Below are 16558 nucleotides of genomic sequence, written 5' to 3'. Positions count from 1 at the left end.
TGGCCACTCAACACTAACCAGGTCAGTGCTCACTCTGGATTTCATTTTTTTTCCGCCAATTTTCCATTTAATTTATCAACCATATATTTTTTCCGAAAATTATCGCAACGGTTAAAAGAGAATTGCCATACAGAAAAAAGCTATCACCCAAAATTTTGCCAGATTGGATATCTTATCGCCAAAATTATATTTTTATCGCAATTGGTGGAAATGAGTGTTGAACCAGGTCCCTGAAAGACATGACACTAATCTTAACATCAGAAATATATTCTTAAAGGTATTTGTAGAAAAATTAAAAGTTCTGCTTGTTAACCAAAATAGATGATAGTGGCAATAAAGCATTCTATTACAAGTAGTCTTCACTTACAAAATACTGTTAAAATAAATTTTTGAACTTACTTGACAGTCAATTCTTTTATCTTGCATGCGAATAAATCGACCAGGATTGATTAAACTTTCAAACATTCTAACACCATTTTCAGCTACTTTATGAACTTTAAAATGAGCGGTACGATTGATCTTTCCTGTACCATACATTCCTTCTTCTGAATCTTGAGCCAGTGTCTGTGTTTTAGACGTACGTAACATGATGACGCCTCTATTACGGAACATTCCCTGAAAACAAATTACAAGTCATGAGAAATTTGGGATCTTAACATAGATTAATATGACTATTGATGGCAATTAATTGCCCTCCCGATTAACTTCAGAATTCAAATTGTGGCTCTATATGGCTAGTGATGTGCATCATGCATGAGGAAGGGTCTAATGCATCTAGAATATCCGATACCACTTCACATGTGTTTTAGAAGTATCTAAATTCATAATGGTGAGTAATCTACAATATATTGTAAAAGTAATTCTTTAATACGACTAAGCAGTTTGGAAGGCAAGGGAGTAGCCCTTCACCCTATTGTATTTAAACAAAATTAAATTTATATCCATACCAAAAAAATTATTTTCTTGGGAATATTTGAGGAGTTTTACCCAGATTTCTTACCTTACAATAAACATAAAAGATCCTCGAACTGTCGGTATCTACACCACCTCTAGGGTCAGCTGGTCGGCCATTATCTAGTAACGTTAGAAATTGTAGAGGATATTTGACAGATTCTAATAAGACTGTTAAATCATGTTGTACATGAATACGGAAATCACAGTAGGCTCCCCCTTTACCCTAAAAATATACAAATATAAAACAATTAATAAGTTTCTTGTAAATGGTGATAAAAACAAACTTCTAAAGAAGAACTTGAATACATTTACTACCATAAGCAATAACATGTAGTATTCCAGGAGTTTGGATACAGCAGTTAATATTCCCCACCATGTTTACAAACCATACTTATAACTTCAAGTTTACAACTGAAAACATTTAATGCACAAATGCTACTTCACCCCATTGAGCCACCTTATAAATGTACTACTTACATGGCCAACAGTTCTACCATTATCAATAGCTAGATGATAATTTTTATTCAACAAACTACCAAAAGATCTGACCATACTCTTCTTAGCAGTAACATTAAATACAACTAAAATAAAATATATAATATCAGTTATTAAGCTGTACATGAAATATCTAACTTTGGAGTGATGTGAAAAGTGAAAAGTAACTGAAAACAAGTGAACTCATGTAATTACATTTCAGATGTCCCATGCTAAAAACTAGTTAAGTCCTAATTTGCCAGTTGTAGATATCATTTCTGTTACAAATCATATATAATTTACTATGTGAATAATTGATATAAATATCATCTTTTCTGTCTCAAAATTTTGAAATTAAATTTTCTTGGAAAAGGTCATGGAATTTAAGATGAGTTAGAAATGAAACTATTTCAAGGCCTTTAATAGATTAACTGGTTATCTTGAATTAAATTCAATAAATTAAACATAAAACAGCAAATTGTGGGGGGTTTTTTGAAGAAGAAGAGGATTAAAATAGATAATTACCCCATTCTTCTTTTAGGTCACCCATAGCATCCACACTACCATCTCCTTTAATACGTAAAGCTTTACCAGTTAATTCTGATATCAGCTTGATCTGATTCTTTGAGTCAAATTTCCATTTTTCACTTTCCCACTAAAATAGATAAATAACTGCAGTAAAATACCATTCACAATAATCCAATGATCAAATATTTACAATAATACATACAATAGGTATGCTAACTTCTGATGTCTGACCTGCAGACTTGGGTAATGATATGAATATCATCAAGCTAATTTGAAATTACATTTTTCTATAATTTCAGGACATGCAATCATCTCTCTATGTGACCAAGATGTGAACTGTTTTAAACTGTAAAATTTGTATATTTAGCATATTAGAAGTTATGACACCTACATTTCGTTTCTCTAAAATATCTCCCATGTATTCTTCTTGAGCCTGAATTTCACGAACAATTTTACCATCATCCTCTCCTTCATCTAACCATCTGTTATTAAGAAAATTAAGTTTAATCCTTTTGTAATATGAAATAAACTAGAAATTCATGTGTTTCTATACATTCATGTAATTTTTTGTTTCGAAAAATTAGTTGTAGTTGAAAACCATTGGGTTAAATTTTTGTAAAAATTTTCTTTGAAGATATTTTCTAACACTTACTTTCCACAGTAAAAATTGAAATATTCATTTTTAATGGGATCTTTAACGACAATTCTCTCTAAGTTCCAACCATTACCTGGCAAATAAAAATAAAGATGTATCTACAGTAACATTCTATTTAAAGAGGAATGAATTAGCAGGGGACATTAAAACTTTGGAAGATGTATACAGGTTTGTAAAAATAGGCATGACTTCACAATACAATTACATTGGTGGTGTTCTAATTAGATTGCAAGCAAAATTTGGAACAGGCATGCAGAGTCAAAGCCCAGATCTACATGTTTTTCAGATTTCTCAAAAGTTTGACAGTTGCTCAGATGCAAGACTTTGCTTTAAGTTGGCTCATTATGCACAGTCAAATAATAGTAAAAAAATATATCTATATAATTTACAAAAAACAACCCACATTAATTAAATTTTGTACATTAAAGTTACCCAAAATATACTCTTTCATTTGAGTGAAATAACTGAAATTATGGATGTTTTTTCTACTATTTTATTGGCATCAGAAATTAAAAAGTAACTGTTTTTTATATTGGCATAAAAGATTACCTTGTCCAGTTCCATCATGGCCTACTATAATTCTCTTCAATCTACCCAGTGATACTGCCTCTATTTGAAAAACATCACTCTGTAAAAATTAAGATTTCTATTTAAAATACATCACTCTGTAAAATTCAGGATTTCTATATGAAATCCTCACTTTGTAAAAACCAAGATTTGTAAAAATCAAAATTTCAATATGAAATATATCACTCAAGATTTTAAACTAGCTTGATATTAAAATGTTCTTAGATGGAAAAGATCTAATCTTAATTTCATCTTCATTATTGGGCACACAAATCTAAAATGACGCAATTTTTAGAAAAAATATCATCAATATTACCTGTCCTTGTTGAAAACTATTTGCCTTAGCAGGTTTTAACTGACGCACACCTGTGTCTCCTCGATCACCATATATAGTCAGATAGACATTGGCATGGGTACCAGAATTCCACAAATCTCCAGTAGTTACTGTAGCTTCGTAAGTCACAACTGAAAACACAATAATATAGGTAATAATTTAATACAAGCAATGCGTATACACATTTTCTTTTTAAAATTTTCAAATACTGCTGGTACACTGATAATCTGTAAGTATAAAACATTTAATTTTGTAACTCTGAAGCCTTATTGATGAAAAATAGTAAAACTAGCGTGTTACAAAAGTCAGATGCAATTCTAAAGATAGTGATTTTAAAGCTTAATTAAAGCTTTAGAGATCTTCACCATTTGTTAAAATGGAAATTTTTTGATTCACCATGAGATACATATACAGTAAAATCAATTAGATTATAAGAAATTTTGGGGAAATATAAAGTTGTTGATTTGACAATATTTGATGCATTAATTGGTTTGGTAGATTAAGCCAACATTTAGCTTTACAGTCGAAAATGGAACCAAATTTACTAGACAAAGAAATTCTGCTCAATCTGCTGAAATGGATCCTAATTGAATAGAAACATTTCCACAATTACTAGCAACTAAAGTCAGATATAAGATTAAACTAATTTCAAACTTTGATTTGATCAGAGTCTAGGAGATTTAACTCCTTTAACATTTTATGTTCGATTCATTTTGTAATTATGGCCACCTTTAATAGTGTAACCATTGTTACAAGGCTAAATTCGGGAATCTTTGAAAAATGAACCAGCAAAGATGACATTAATTACCTGGTAATGTTGGTTCACCCTTGCGTTTAACAGGTATTTCTCTACATGTCTCCTGATCACCACGTTCACTATCCATCCATTCTTGACAAACAAATACCAACTCTTCTCCTGTATCAACATCTGATAGTCGGACCTAGAAATATATTTATTTTGCTATTATCGATTTCAATAACATACAATCTATCAAAGGATTTAATATAATTCATCTAATTAAAATATCATGATGGGCTGAATGTCTTCTTACAATTTAATTACAGAGATACATAGGGCCTCATTTTTTCACCAGGATCAAATACAGGACCTTTGGGTTAGTTAGTCAGCGCCTTACTCAATGGGCCACCATGGTTCCCCGGTCTCTGAATGGAAGGTTAAGAACATCACTGCATGTTCTGCGTCCTAATACAAAGGAAATGTAATGATAGATGATGGATGTGAATTACATCATTGTACAAGAATGTTCAAGGATTCTGATGACTCAGACTTCCGAGATCTGTTAAAAACCTTCTTAAAATCTGCCTGTCGTCTTCATTCGTTCAGTTTATGTCATATTTCATTTCTTTTCTTAAAATCGGTTTGGCCTAAAGTATACATCAGGTGCAGTATACATCTGTCAGGTTATTTGTTCAAAAACAGTCAACAAGTTTTCTTATAGATCAAAACTATATAAATATGTGAAAAATGAAATGAAATGAAATGGGGTTTAAGGTCCTACTGTTCTGCTCCTAACCTGGGCTAATGAAGACGGGCATACGCCATACAGTGTGCTATGAGGGAAATTTTGCCCGGGCAGCAGCCTACTCTTATATCAAATTCCAACTGCCAAGGGATCTTTTATGTGCACGCCAATGTGTACACGGGACCTCAGTTTTTTGTATAAATATATGAGTATACTAATGAACACTTACCTCCTCACAATACCATGCTGGATGACTTCCTGTTTCATCATGTCCAATACGAATCTTATAGATCTCACCAATACCAGGAGCAAATATCTAAAAACAGACAATACAAGATAGAAAAAATCTCCAAATAACTAATGAATACATTTCTCTACTTCATTATTATGTTGGCTGGTAAGCAGTGTAATTTTTATTTTGTGAGCATTCACTCATCCTTTGTGATACCTGCAGGCAGTCTGGGCTGTCATTTCTGATATATTGTCAGTCAAGCAATTTCTTTTTTATATTTTGTGCTTTACATTTTACAGCTGGAGTTGTTTCAATGGCATTAAATGATAATCCAAGTAGGAATCAGATTTTTAAAAATATAGCCTGTTTACAAGGTTTAATTGACAGAGTCAATAATTATGCTTAATATGAATTCCAGTAGGGTTTCTCCTTGCGGGTAATGTAAAGCCAGCAAGTTTGGAAAAAATCTAAAATACTTTGTAAAGTATTTACAAATTTTATGAATGAACATATAAAAGAATCAGATTATTACAGAAAAGGGTTATTAATTATACTGCATATAAAGGGGCGACGACAATATACTTCCATATGAAAATGTGGGCGTATAAAAATGTGAGCCTTTAAATTAAGTTCTCTGATAAGTTATCAACCGATGGGATTCCACCAGGATTACTAGTCCCACTCTCATTGATTCTATAGATTGACAACCATGTTAACACATGCTATACAGTATTTAAGTTACTCCTTCGTGTAAACCTTTAATAAAACCTGTACTAACGATCTCTCATTTAACGTTGCTATCATTTTCTTACTATACTATATTTATTGATTTGACAATATATGTATATGTTTGATAAAGAAATATTTTTCCCCTAAATGTCAATGAAGGCTTTCTTTGTCAAATAATATCAGTTCTTTCTAAAGATTGAAGTAATCCACAATCTATTGTATCGTTCGTAGACCTTTATCTGTAACCAAGTAAACATACAATACAATACTGTACTATACATAACAACATGGTCTGTGCACTATTTTTTGTTGTTGTTGAAATTTAAAGTGGAAGTCTCATTTTTTACAGGGATTCAAAATAAAAGTTCTTTTAATTATGAAATAGACTAATTAACATATCTGGAAGTCACAAATATTGAGCCGTTTGGAAACGATGGCAATAACAGTTTAACTCTTGCAGAGGATTGGCTTTTGTTTTTCCATTAAGTGCTCTAATTAACGTGAATATTTCATATCTTCGTAATTGCTCAATGATAATTAAAGCACAGTGATAACATGTCAAATTCTATTATTTGCCAGAAAATGACATAACAGCATGGGAAGATGTCACTATACACATGTTTGAGTCAAGACAAGTTGTTCCCGTCACAGAAGTGACTGTTAGTCAGCAAGCATGTCTCTAACTCCACCTGCATTTTGTTTTTCTGAAAACATTTTACAGAATTTTGGGTAGTTGCTTGAGACTAGAATAAATGTTCTAAGGGTCTTGTATTGCCTGGATATTTTAATTAAAGCGGCCTCAAATTACTTCACTCTGAGCCTAGATATCGGCTATACAATTATAGCCTAGCCTTGTTTGTCATTACTACCGTTGTTACGATAATAAACAAAGTCTCGATTATCCTATTTAATGGCAACCACATTGACCACAAAACACGTCTAAATCTACTTATATTGCAGCCATCTGATAGCATTGAGAGTTAATTATGGTCTTGTAAGTTAATTATATAACAATTTATATAACATTTCAGGCCTAAAGAAATACCGGCAATAGGCAGGTTTAGCTCTTGCATACTGCCTGATTAATGTTAATTTTCACTTTCACTAATCGGCCTACTCTTTCTGGAACATCTAATTCCACTTCGTATACCTAACAACTTCTGTTGTTACAATGTTATCCCTACTCCCAAATTTCCAACATATTTTGGTTGGTGAATATCAGAGAAGTGTGCTGCCTTGTAGTGGGCTCTAATTTAGCCCGGCATGATTAATGGATAGAGGGGTATTTATTTTAATTGGGGGGTTGGATGGCTGAATGGTTAGCGTGTGCACGCTGTATCATAAAGTCTGTGATTGAGTCAACTGGCATGGTTTCGAATCCCCAGTTGTACGTGACAAGGAGTAGGGTCGCCTGTCCAACCTCGTGGGTTTTCTCCAGGTCCTCCGGTTTCCTCCTACTGCTAAAGACCCCTATGCGCAAGCGAATTATTGAAATAAAATTAAACCATATGTTAGTCCCAAAATGACCTAGATTGTGTCGAGTGGACGTTAAACTCCATTTCTCCCTCTCTCTTTATTTTAATTATTGCTGATTTATAATGCTAATTTTGATTAATGTTTTTATTCCAATTTTTGTATCAGTAATTTATTCATTAATAAATGACAATTTACACCATATCAAGATATTTAAGCTGATTATTGGATTGAAGCACATAAATTTTATTTCTGCATTAAACTACCCTTAAGAATTCAACAAGAACTTTGCACCTGTTATAAAGTTGAAGTTGGTGAGGCAGAAAACTTTCCTACAGATAATCAATAACATAATGCATTCTTTTAATGCTGAATTTGTTGTCTTAATAACATGATAATAACTCTTCTATGTTATGAGTAAAATCAATGGAAGTACTCATCTTGTGCATCTGTTTTATATATGATGAAAAAAATATTTATAGTATATTATTAGTTTATATCAATAAAGGTCCACCGAAGCGCCATGAACGGCTCATAAGTTTGGGTTAATAATAATAATAATAAATGTCCAACTTCACAAAAACATGTGCTCATAGATATCTACAAAAATATAGTCTTTAGTTCTCAGTTATAATTTGTTTGAAGTAAATGATTTTCTAAGTTTCTTGAATGTTGTTAAGTAATAGCCGCATTGACTTTAGTTAACAGACAGCGATTTACATCTTCTAGAAAGGCTACTCCAAACAAACTGTCCATTTATATATAGCATATATATATGGCAAAGTTTTATTCAACAATAGGCTTGTGCACAGGTCTTTAGCAGTGGTAGGAACCCAAAGAAAAATCCACGAGGTGAGGCAGCAACCTTTCTCCTTTTTTACAAGAATGGGATCAAAACTACCATACAATTCTTGGACACCCAATCCCCCACTAATTGCAAGCAAAAGAAATATAGGTACTAAAAGTTTACTTCAGAAATTATTCAAAGGGTCTATAATAATCTTCAAGTAAAATATGAATATATTGAAAAAAGTTCTTTTATTATTTGTTGGATTTCTGCAGATCTATAAATGAATTTTTCGCACAGACCGCAGGACTATCATTGATTGAAAGATTCTGTGATCCTCGTTCTATCCTGCAGTTGATGCTTTAATCAGTGATGAGAAGATGGACCAATTGGATTTGAAAGAATAGCTCTGTTGTGGACTTTTAATATCACCTGACAAAATGATATAAGAAAACTAAACTACACTTTTGTCCTAAATAATCAATGAGTTTGTTACTATATTCTAAATAGATACCATCTTTAGAACAAATAAAATATAAAAAAAAACATGAAATAGCTCTTCCTAATCAATACGTTTATAAAACAATGTCACCTCATCACCATAAATATTTTGAACGTTTCCAGGCAATTTGGAATGGAAGTGCAAATAAGTCTTTTATTTTTATTGTACACATGCGATGCTGTCATTAATAGAAAAAAAGCCCCCCAGACGGAAACCAAATATTAATGATAATATAACTCTTAGAAAAATGTCATTCTAATCTGTTTAGAATAAAACTGAACATAACATGTTATCAATGTGGAATAAATTATCATCTTAATCAAACTAGCACTTATCAACTTATAATAAGGGTTAAATTGGGTGTTGACTTGATCATGATTTAAAATATACAAATGACGTTATAAAGATATTGAACCAAAAAGTTAGCAAGATAATTAAAGTTGCATTATGTAAGTGCTATATCTGCCTATTACAGAGCATTTTTTTTCTGCTTTCAAATGTTATATAAATTATGATTTAGACATTTAGTCACAGGACAAGCCCATAATCAACTTATTATTCCATAGGATGGCTTGAAATTGAGTGCATTCTAAATTTTTCTCAAATACATGTTATCAGTCACAGAGATTTTCGATAATAAAGGCCCGACAACAAGGTTATACACAGCTTTATATTCTTATATATTAAAAGTCTTATTGGGATTAAAAGTAATATAAATTTAAAACAAATTTAAATGCATCCACTGTCTAAAATCCGATAAAAGTAGCCATTCATAACTTTCCTCAGATTATACTAATTTTACAGAAATTTCATTTTTCATTATCTATTTTTCTAACTTTTACAGCAAGAACGACCACATAATCCCTCTTTAATATTGCAATTTATATACTAGATTTTGGTTCAGTATGAAAAAAATCCATATAACTTCTACTGCCTAGCCTATAGGTAACATCATACAAATACCATACACTATTTAAAATCATATCAATTATTTTGTTCCAATAATTCACACTGACAAAAACAACATTATCAAACCAAATACAATGCTAAAGACCAATTTTGACATTAACCAGATTATTTCAGGACTAACATAGGGTATATTTTTATTTTACTATTTACTAATTAACCTGCAGGCAGGGGTGTTTTAGAGGTGAGAGGAAACAGGAGCACCCAGAGAAAACCCATGAGATTAGGCAGTCAACCCAACTTCTGATCACATACAAGACTGGGATCAATCTCATCAATTACACAGATAACACTAACAACAGGCTGTTTGATCTATTGATCTACCACACACCTGCTAGACCACTCGGCCAACCCACAGAAACCAATTAAGAGAGAGAGAGAGAAATGGGGTTTAACGTCTACTCGACACAAACTAGGTCATTTCGCGACTAACATATGGTTTAATTTTATTTCAATAATTCGCTTGCATGTAGGGGTCTTTAGCAGTGGGAGGAAACCGGGGGACCCGGAGAAAACCCACGAGGTTGGACAGGCGACCCTACTCCTTGTCACGTACAACCGGCCTCAATGACGACAGGCTTTATGATACAGCGTGCACATGCTAACCATTCGGCCATCCAACCCCCCAAACCAATTAAGAGAATGGCTCAATCCAGTGCATTTTACCACAGAAGGCCAACATGTATACATATTAGGACATGCATTAACGTAGAAGGTTCATCTAATTCTATTTTGTTTTGATATTGTATAAACATAGCTAAATATAAGACAGAAATAGCAGAATATTTTCCTTTATACATGTATATGAAATAACACGAAGAGAAGTAAAATGATGAATTTAATTTCAGTATCATCTCCCTTTAAATATCCATTAAATTTATATTCATATTAAATTCAAAATATTAAATAAGAGTTAATTAGTCCTAATGTTTAACCCAACAAGAAGTAAAAGGGAGAATTTAATTTTGATATTCTAGCTCCCTTTAAATTTATATCCATTAAATCATTGAAATTTTATTCATAATGCATAGAAAATATTAAATAAGAGTTAATTAGTCCTATGACTGTATATAAAGAATGATTTCAATTGGAGATATAAATACACCTGGTAGTTAGGTAATTGTCTGTAAGATGATTTATATAAAAGCTAATATAACAGTATATATATCTCATTATGTCACACATGCATATTGCTGTGTGTACCTAGTTACACCTAACAACATGACAACATTTTTCACAAATTCTATTGATGTAGCTCTTAAGAAAATAATTTCACAACCAAACTCTTAATTATAAATACAACCTGTAAAAGGTCTAATTTATATGTACATGTTTTTCATTTTATCATGCACACCACACCCTATTCATTAAATAAACAAGCGGTTGCCATGCAAGATAGGTCTACATTTTGCAAAGAGATGGACAAAAAACAAGCTAAAAAAAAGTGATTTTTCGTACAATCAGGGACGATAATTCAGGAAGCTATGATCCGATATCCACAAATATTGACAGAAACCAAGATCTTTGGGTTCTAAACATGCGTTTTAAGTTTCATCAAAATAGGATGAAAATTGTGACCTCTTCGGTGGCCACAAGTTAAAAAAGTGATTTTTCGTACAATCAAGGGCCATAATCCATAAAGTTACAGTCCGATACATGCCAATATCGAAAGGAACCTAGATCTTTGGAATATTACCTATGTTTCAAGGTTCATCAAAATCGGATGTAGAGTGTCCAGAAACAAATTGTGGATGGACGGACAGGGGAACGACAATATACGTCTCCATGAAAATGTAGGTGTATGAAAATGAATGTAATTCCATTCAGATGTATTTGCAGTGTAGTCCTTTATATAAAACCAATTAGGTTTTATGTAAAAGTGTAGTAGGCTATAACAGAATGAATGAATGATACATGTTTTAACATGCTACTATTCTGCTCCAACAGCAGTACCAGGTTTAGATGAAGAGAGGCCCAAGGCTATTCAACTTATGAATTCTACATCAGCACCCTCACGACTAGGCTGATGTCAGATGTTTATGACTACAGTGTGTGTAGTACCCGTTGCTACATGTAGGTACTGCGTCAGCCAAGTCACGTGACACAAACGAAATGAAATGAAATGAAATGGGGTTTAACGTCCTACTGTTCTGCTCCTAACCTGGGCTAATGAAGACGGGCATACGCAATACAGTGTGCTATGAGGGAAATTTTGCCAGGGCAGCGGCACTAAGGCCTACCCTTATATCGAATTCTAACTGCCAAGGGATCTTTTACGTGCACGCCAATGTGTACACGGGACCTCGGTTTTCCGTCCCATCCGAACGACTAGACAGCTTTCCTTGTCAGCCCCTCCGTCCTGCATCACTGACAAGGGAGAACCACGCCGGAAAATCTGGATGAACTTTCTCGGCCAATGCAGGGATCGAACACCCGACCTCCAGGCTAGCGAGCTAGCGTCTTACCCACTTAGCCACGTGATCCCCACGTGACACAAACATGAACTCTTTTAATATATATATTTTTATAGCAGGGGTACTCCCTTACAAATACATTGTTTTGAGAAGGATTTGAAGCAAAATTTTGATAGATTAATTAGTTTGAATATGTTTTTAGTCCAAATATATCATCAAATAACCCAGTTTGTACGTGGGAATGTATCTTTAACCCTTGAGAGTAAAACTAAAACACAGACATGGCCTCGTCACACCCTTAATATACCTATCAGCAGCAAATGACTGTAAAAAAATTTTACTAAGAAGTCTATTCCAAGCTTTAACAATCAAAACGTGAATGAAAAAACGGTCTATCAATAGCTCTTTCTTCTCAGATTTCTTAAATTTGGACATGAACAAGAGGATATCTCTGAGATATGCGAAATTTTCAATGGGGGGTCTTCCTCGTGAATTTGAAAGAAATTCATAAACAAAATTTGATGAGAACATACATCAACATTAAATGTAGGCATTTTTTTACATCCTGGATTCTTGATATAGAAATGAGAAATAAAATTAGCCTAATGATTTCCATAAATGTGAGACTTTATGACTTACCTCAAAATCATTGGAGTTACCACTTTCAAAGTAATTGCCATCAGGATCTCCAAGATTGAGTGGACCAGAATTGCCTTTTTGACCATATATTGTAAGAATGACTTGAGCCGAGGTACCGGCTGATGGTTCATCTCCTGTAACAACACTAACTCTCCATTTTCCTCCTGAAATAAAACATGTTTTCAATTAAACTTTACATCAATACAAAATACACATTTTGGAAAATACTTTGAAAAATATCTGTAACTGAAGAAGTCAAATCACTGCCACAAAAAGTATTTATAAATTGTGTGGTGAAAATTTTCATAACTTGATACAATTCTGAATATAATTTGAACAAAAACAAGGATAGAGGAAACTGTATTTCTAAATAAGCATGGTAAGATATGTAAAGATGTTCTGTGTGCATTTAGTGCAGGGCTCCTAATTAACAGAATAAATAACGGTCAATTTACACACAATAAAATTAGGAATTTCAACGACTTTGATTAAAATAAGTTTAATTTGTCTACCAACATTTAAAAACTAATTTATAAATATGCTAAAAATTGCCATCTGAGATAAATAAACTATGCAAAAACATGGCCAACTGGCACAATTTTTAAGTCAGTCTTAATTTAGAGGGTTTGTGTGGGTTTTATCGCCAATAGGTTCTATTACCGAGCATGTAAGAAATAATTTTAGTTTCAAGGATGGATGCATACTCTTTGCAGTGTTTTGTTTGATTATATCTAATACCACTTAACACTGCTGTAAAGGAAGCAAATTTCTGTTCCAAATTATGACTGGTCAATAGTCCGATTAACAACCAATAGCTAACTGTGTAGTGCATAACAATATCATTACTCTTTAAACAGAGCTCCAAATTGACTCACGATTTTATTATGCTCAATTAACCAGTGCATAGCAGAATATTGCAGAAAAACTAATTGTGTGACAAACAAGCCTATCAAAACGGATACAATGTAAACAATACTGTTTGGAGACGAACAATACTTTCACCATTTTTAATACCGTAAATCATTGTCCAAAGTATTAGGGAAGACCCCAGATTAAACGAAGGGCTGTCATGTTGCTGTACTTCGGATAGATTTGAATGAACGGGAAGAATAGACACACTCCCTCAAAAGCTCAAGTATCAGAAGCCAATCCAGCAATAGTCAGAGAGGGATTTCTCAGGCCATTGCGTCAGGTATATGGGATGGATGTGGCACATCCGAATTCTCTTTTTAGAGAATTAGTATTTAATTAGTATTTTAATCACTTCTAATTCCACTCACTTGATTTTATCAATCTGTCTCTTCTGGTGCGACGTTTATTACTGGTATTTATATCTCGTGCACTACGTAAAGAACCTCCACGTGTTGATGGTGGCATGGGTGTATACATAAAACCAACCATAGCTTTAAACTGTTCATGACCAGCAACTACCAGAACATCAGGACCATTAAAAAGTTGAGCTAAACTTGTAATCTGAAAAAAGAGAGACAAGTTTGAAAATGTTTCCTGGTTTATTTCTCATGATGAAGTACTGACTTGTTCGATGTAAATTAATGCTTTTGGTTGGCCATTCCTAAAATGTACATGTCCAGCAGGACTCTAATTTCAGCCGTAAATGTACTTTCTTATCCCCCCCCCCAAAAAAAACTGTCAATAAAATTGACTGACTTATAGAAATTATAACAGTTAGTATCTTAACACCTATTTGTCAAAACAATTAAATTTGTAATATTTACTGTCCAAACTACTCCAAACAGTACCAAACATTTAAAATTTTGTTTCCTGAAATTCACCTACTAACGTCTGAGGTGAGAGCTCTGATGTACACTAAAGCAGAATAAAATCATTCCTACTTACCCGTCTGCCATCAATCGTGTAAAGTTTCCTGACGGCAAATTTAAACATATCACTCATATCTTCCATAACTTGATCAAATGTTTGGGCTGTTTTACGATTCAATAGCATTAAATGTCTGAAAGAAGGGTCTCCATTACGCATCACAGTAATTTTCTTTGGTCTTTTCCCACTGTAAATAATTCCACCACTTCGCGCCAAACGTCTCCTTTTAGCCCTTGAGAATTCATCATATTCATGTTCTTGTAGTAGCACATTTAATTGCCGCTGTCCACTAGCAGGCTTCGCTAAGTGCCACGTATCTGGAGGACAAACTCTGGCTACATCTACTCCACGGGCAAAATGACCATGTGTGGAACAAATATAACGGCCTTCATGCATAAGACTGTCTGTGTTGTAAATATGAGATCGACCTCGAGGGGTATAAACACTACGTACACCAAACGGTAAAGATGGTATCAAACGTGTAAGTTCAGACAGTAAATTATCAAACTTTCTGTATCTTTTAGGATGAATCGCAACCTTGGCAGCAGCTTGTTTATAATCATTATCTTTGTAAAAGTAGCAAGTTTTGGCTTGAATGGGATCATGTAATGTTTTACGATAGTTAAAGTAATAGCCATCTCCACTTGATCCAGGGTTATATTCGTCAGCCATTTTGATTTCCTTTACTTAAATCTGGTTTTCTTATTCTATCCAACACCCTGTGAGCACATTCTGGAAAGATTCAAAGAAAATACTAATTTACCGGGACTAGGCTGACTTTCAGAGTCAACAAATAAAGCTTATCACATAATAATAATAATCACCGTTTTTTTTTCTTTTTTTCTAGATTTAGTCCATTACTTAATCAAATCCACAAAATGACATGAGTGGAATTGTCCATATATAATGAAGGCGGATCACATGACCTGATCAGGATGACCAAGTTGAGAAGCAGACAGTATAAAGTTTGAGACTAGGTCTACAGTTTATGTTAGCAACCAAGTGCAATTAGCAACCCTACAAAATCAACCAATGGGAAAATATCCCCAAACATTTGATGGCTCGAACATATGACAAAATGAAGTACTAATAACAGAAGTCAGACTGTAGATACTCAACACTGGTACCAAAATTATTTGATGTCTTTTTTGAAAATTATTCTAAACCTATTATCCCTGGTTAAAGTTAATTGGTAATAAATTATTCATGAGAGTTATACTTGCACGGAAATTGATTCTTTTTAAATGGTCGACTGTATGATAAAGATAGCTCAATATTGTAGCTTATTTAATATAAACAAGATCATTCAATTCAATCATTTTAACACAAACCGTTTTCAATATATTGACTTTGAGTGAGTGTATTATCCAATTCAATTTATAATTCATATTATTATACCTTTGGGGATTATTCTAGACACAAGTATGTACTTTTACATACACATTAACTTTCATTCATCTACCCATGGACCCTTTGTCTCAAATTTTACAAAGAAAATTTTAATGAAAATTTTAAGAGATCTTTTCTATATTTTGGGTGAGAATAGACTGTTTTTTTTATATATTTATTTCTAACACTACCACACATCAGTTTAAGCCCATGACTTAATGACATGTATGGTTCATGTGCAGACCGTGTAAAGATTATTATATTTGTTGTCATAGAGACAATTTATATACATTCCCCATCCTATTCTCTATTTTCATGCCTTCCAGGGATTGCAGTGATAAGAGTGAGATCCGCTGCAGACAAGATTGATAATAAATACCAATAAAAGACAAACGATTAGTCAAATGTTTATGTCAATGATTTTTTTTTTTTACAAATAAATCTTATTGAACTACTTCGGTATCTTAATTATTCAAAAGTTTTGGGAAAAAACAGTAATAAATAAATTGACTTTTACTATAAATATTTCTTGAAATATCATCACCAAAGATTTTTATCAACAATAAATGCCTTTTAAGTTTTATTAACAACC

The 16558-nt window shown here is 33.0% G+C and overlaps 1 protein-coding gene across 1 annotated transcript in view; it reads right to left on the bottom strand.

The window, feature by feature from the left end:
- Positions 1 to 16558, bottom strand: part of LOC126818983 (lipoxygenase homology domain-containing protein 1) — a 72210-nt gene that overhangs the window by 39831 nt on the left and 15821 nt on the right. Inside the window, exons 6-18 of the mRNA XM_056100206.1 lie at positions 14596 to 15309; positions 14019 to 14211; positions 12739 to 12902; positions 5226 to 5312; positions 4321 to 4453; positions 3495 to 3643; positions 3161 to 3239; positions 2609 to 2684; positions 2348 to 2438; positions 1954 to 2083; positions 1432 to 1535; positions 1001 to 1177; positions 400 to 615 (exon numbers count right to left, since the gene is read on the bottom strand). Of these exons, the coding sequence (XP_055956181.1) occupies positions 400 to 615; positions 1001 to 1177; positions 1432 to 1535; positions 1954 to 2083; positions 2348 to 2438; positions 2609 to 2684; positions 3161 to 3239; positions 3495 to 3643; positions 4321 to 4453; positions 5226 to 5312; positions 12739 to 12902; positions 14019 to 14211; positions 14596 to 15249 (2253 nt within the window). The 5' untranslated portion in view covers positions 15250 to 15309. The remainder of the gene's footprint in view (positions 1 to 399; positions 616 to 1000; positions 1178 to 1431; positions 1536 to 1953; positions 2084 to 2347; positions 2439 to 2608; positions 2685 to 3160; positions 3240 to 3494; positions 3644 to 4320; positions 4454 to 5225; positions 5313 to 12738; positions 12903 to 14018; positions 14212 to 14595; positions 15310 to 16558) is intronic.

The sequence above is a fragment of the Patella vulgata genome, chromosome 4, assembly GCF_932274485.2.
Source record: "Patella vulgata chromosome 4, xgPatVulg1.2, whole genome shotgun sequence".
Lineage (NCBI taxonomy): Eukaryota > Metazoa > Mollusca > Gastropoda > Patellidae > Patella > Patella vulgata.
This window is presented reverse-complemented; position numbering and strand designations above follow the sequence as displayed.